The sequence below is a fragment of the Melospiza georgiana genome, chromosome 6 (genome assembly GCF_028018845.1).
Source record: "Melospiza georgiana isolate bMelGeo1 chromosome 6, bMelGeo1.pri, whole genome shotgun sequence".
NCBI classification, from domain to species: domain Eukaryota; kingdom Metazoa; phylum Chordata; class Aves; order Passeriformes; family Passerellidae; genus Melospiza; species Melospiza georgiana.
Window position 1 is genome coordinate 57,608,904 of NC_080435.1, and position 3,625 is coordinate 57,612,528.

Sequence of the window (3,625 nt, forward strand, 5' to 3'; positions counted from 1 at the left end):
CCCCAGCACACACTAGTCTGTGCCCCATGAAGTAGATGACTTTCTCAAAATTCAGTGTCAAATCTGGGATTTCTAAGACAGATGTGTTTAAATGCAATGATAGTATGTGAATTGTAAAATGTGAATTGTAAAATGGACCTCATGGCTTAAAGCTACTTTCTAGCTCTCTTTTTTTTTGATAGAGGAGCTGTTCTAGAGAAGTTGCCCGTGTTCTTTGCTGAGACAGAAGGTCAACAGGTATCAGAGGATCTTGGTGGGCGCTGGGCTGCTCAGGTGTGAGGAGTTGAGGGTTCCTGTGGCCACCCTGGCCATGTCCCCCGTCTGCCCAGCTCTGGTCACTGCCTTGGCAGCCTGGGCTGGGTGTGAGCTGTGCTGAAGGTTCAGCCAAGCCCCTCTGGCTGCAGCCCTGGGAGGGGAATGGCACCAGGCCAGTGCACTAGGTGCTGGTAATACTCCAGGATTTTTACTCTCCTTTATTTTCACTCAATTACTCTCCAGTAATACTTCTGGGAGATGCTGAGATTGTAGCATAAATTCAGGGATGCTTGGCTCCCAGCTGTGCAGCTCTTGGGTTTTTGTGAGCTCAGGACAGGGTGGTAGAAAGGCATATGCTGCAAAACAAATGTGCAGTGGAGATTGGGAGTGTGAGAATATGGGGTGGGGATGAAGCATGGGCTGGTGACTTTATGTCCTCCAGGCAAACTCTCACTGCTCTGCAGGGAAAGCCTTCACACTGCTGCATTCTGTGACAGACCTTTTTACTGAGATTTTCCACTTCTGGGAGTAGTGGCCCTCATTCCTCCCCCGACCCCTCTTTCCCAGGCCGAGTGAGGATGAGGTTTGAAGGGAGGAAGGGCTACCCCTGCCTCATCCGAGCCCATCCACTCGCCCTTCTTGCTGCTGGGCTGTGCTGGCTCTCCCAGCCCTGCCCTCCCGTCCCCTGTGCCCTCAGCATGAAGCTGCCCTGGCTGATCCCCGGAGCTCTCCTGGTGCTGCTGCCGCCCGGCCCCGCCGCTGCCGCTGCCGCCGCGGCCTCGGCGCCGGACCTGCGGACGTTCGTGGGCTGCGCCGTGAGGGAGTTCACCTTCATGGCCAGGAAACGCGGCTGCCGCGGCCTCCGGGTCACCACCGACGCCTGCTGGGGCCGCTGCGAGACCTGGGAGGTGAGGCTGTGACCCAGGGACACCCCTGGCTGGTGTTTGTACCTCAAAAAATCCCTCTGAAGACACCCACCCCCAGTGCCCATGGCCCCCTGGCTGCGCTGTCAGCGTTTGTTGTCCCCTCCCTCCTGCCCCTGCCCCAGAGGGCAATGGAAGCCGTGTGATGATATTAATGAAGTACTTATGTAATGCTCTTAATACGCAGTCTGAAAGCCTCTTACAGCTTGAACACTTAAGGAGAGGGGGACTTTATTACTTTGCTTGAAAAAAAAAGTATTCCTTGGAGATTAGGATGGAGGCCCCAATTAATGGGTAATATATTTTGTTCCAAAAAGCAGATCCCAAAGATAATCTCTGTTTCTAATTTGGTCCCGTTTTAAGTCACAGCCCTGTATAAATATGAAGTGCTTAAGTTTTAGAGGTGTACAGAGGGAGAAAGAAGGAGCATAAGTTCATCCACACACAGAGAACAACTTTCTGACTGTCTTTGCCATTCAGCAACTGGAGAGCTCAAGGGGCCAATCCCAGTTTAATTTATTCAGAAAACCTCGAGTGACTCAGAGGGATTTTGTCCACATGAAGACAAGGACTCTACATAAGTGACCAGAGATGGAACAGGCTCTGTGTGCCAACCCTGACTCCCCTTCTTCTAAACTTTTTGGGATGAGGGAAAAGGCCACCGGTGGCAGATTCCATAAGGTGCCTGGGAGGGATCTCTTGACTCCTGCTTCCCCCTGTTCCCAAGATCAGACCTTGCAGCCTCTCCTGCTGAATACACCTGGCTGTGGGTTCAACAGCTTCCAGAAGGCACCACAATGTGTTTGGATGGGCCTTTGTAAGAGGGAAGGTTTTTGCACATCTTCTTGCTGAAATGTTGTATTTGTTCTCTCCCACTTTTTTGTTTCCCAGGAAGGGCTCTCTGTACAGCACAGAGGCAAAGAAAGAAATTAAAATGTCTCCTGGCTGGGAGGTATAAGGCAGTGGGCTCCCATTCCTGTGTGTGCTGCCCATTCCTGGAGTCTTTGGAAAATGGGTGCCCCTGTTAAGGAGAAACTGATATTTCAGCAAAACCAATGCCACTGTGACACCACATGGCAGGGTGGGTTTCAAGGCCTTCAGGCTCCCATCATCTTCTGATGGCTGAGGTCTCTGGCCAAGCTGATTTTCTCCAGAGGAATTGCAGACTTCTCTGCTGGCTGCTGTGCTGAGAGCTTTCCCCACAGTGTGCAGCCATTGGGATTTGTGGGAAGTGCAGCCTGACAGGGAGGACTGGTCTGGCTGAGAAAAAACCCAGCCCTTGGCACTTGGATGCATCCCTGCTCTTAGGCAGCTTGTGCACGCGAAGAGTTTCCAGCAGAATGTGTTTAATGGAAAATCAATGCTCTTGGAAGAAGGCAGCTGCTTTTGGCAGTGTTTGGTCGAAATACTCATACTCTGCTAAAAACCACTTTTGGGATAATCTTTTGTTTTCCTTCAAGCAGGTTTTAATTGGAGCTGTATGCTTTAAGCAAACTGAAACACATACATGCACCCACTCCCCTCCATGGCAGGGCTCCAAGAGGCAAGTGTTGAAGGATGCGGCCTAAAATTTATTTCCACAGCCCCTTCCACCTGATCCAGTAGCTCCTCTATTCACACAAAATCCCCTTGAGGAAACTGGGGCTCCAGATGTTTGTCTTGCTTTTTGCCTGAGGCCAGCATTTCTCCCCTGCAGAAACCAATCCTGGAGCCTCCTTACATCGAGTCCCACCACAGGATCTGCACCTACAACGAGACCAGGATGGTGACGGTGAAGCTGCCCAGGTGTGCCCCTGACGTGGATCCCTTCTACACCTACCCGGTGGCCATCCGCTGTGACTGTGACATCTGCTCCACTGCCACCACCGAGTGTGAGACCTACTGACCTCCCCTCCCAGCCTGGGCAAGCAGGGGATGAATTCTCACCCAGCTTCACACCCTTGGTGCCTCCAGCATCCTGAAGCAGCCCAGAATTTGATCTCTTCCTGTAATGCTGCTGCTCACTGACTTTTCTGGGCAGATGAGGCTTAATCTCCTCCCCTTGTCGCAGACATCTTTTTATGAAAATCCTTTCCTTAGGATTTTTCCTCCTGAGAAGCTGAGAGGCCTCAGGAACAAAATGTAAACAATGATTATCTGCTGCTGTGGGATGCAACAGGTGCATCTGTGATTGGTCTCATGTGGTTGTTTCTAATTAATGGCCAATCACAGTCAGCTGGCTCGGACAGAGTCTGGGACAGCTGCCTTTGTTATTCATTCCTTTCTATTCTATTCTCAGCTAACCTTCTGAGATGAAACCTTTTTTTCTATTCTTTTAGCATAATTTTAATATAATATATGTCATAAAATAATAAATGAAGCCTTCTGAAACATGGAGTCAGATCTATGTCTCTTCCCTCAACATAAGACGCCTGTGAACACAGTCACACTCTCCTCATGCTGCTCAA

The 3,625-nt window shown here is 50.5% G+C and overlaps 1 protein-coding gene across 1 annotated transcript; it reads left to right on the top strand.

Annotated features, from left to right (window-relative positions):
- Positions 1-953: 953 nt before the first annotated feature.
- Positions 954-3,063, top strand: GPHB5 (glycoprotein hormone subunit beta 5). Its single transcript, XM_058027011.1, has 2 exons — positions 954-1,163; positions 2,875-3,063. The coding sequence occupies exons 1-2, from the start codon at positions 954-956 to the stop codon at positions 3,061-3,063; spliced, it is 399 nt and encodes a 132-aa protein (XP_057882994.1).
- Positions 3,064-3,625: the final 562 nt, after the last annotated feature.

Bases quoted from the DNA above. Each gene is read 5' to 3' on its own strand.
- GPHB5 (XM_058027011.1), top strand. From the start codon at position 954: ATGAAGCTGCCCTGGCTGATCCCCGGAGCTCTCCTGGTGCTGCTGCCG. The intron at 1,164-2,874 runs GTGAGGCTGTGA...TCTCCCCTGCAG, and splicing joins GCCGCTGCGAGACCTGGGAG to AAACCAATCCTGGAGCCTCC.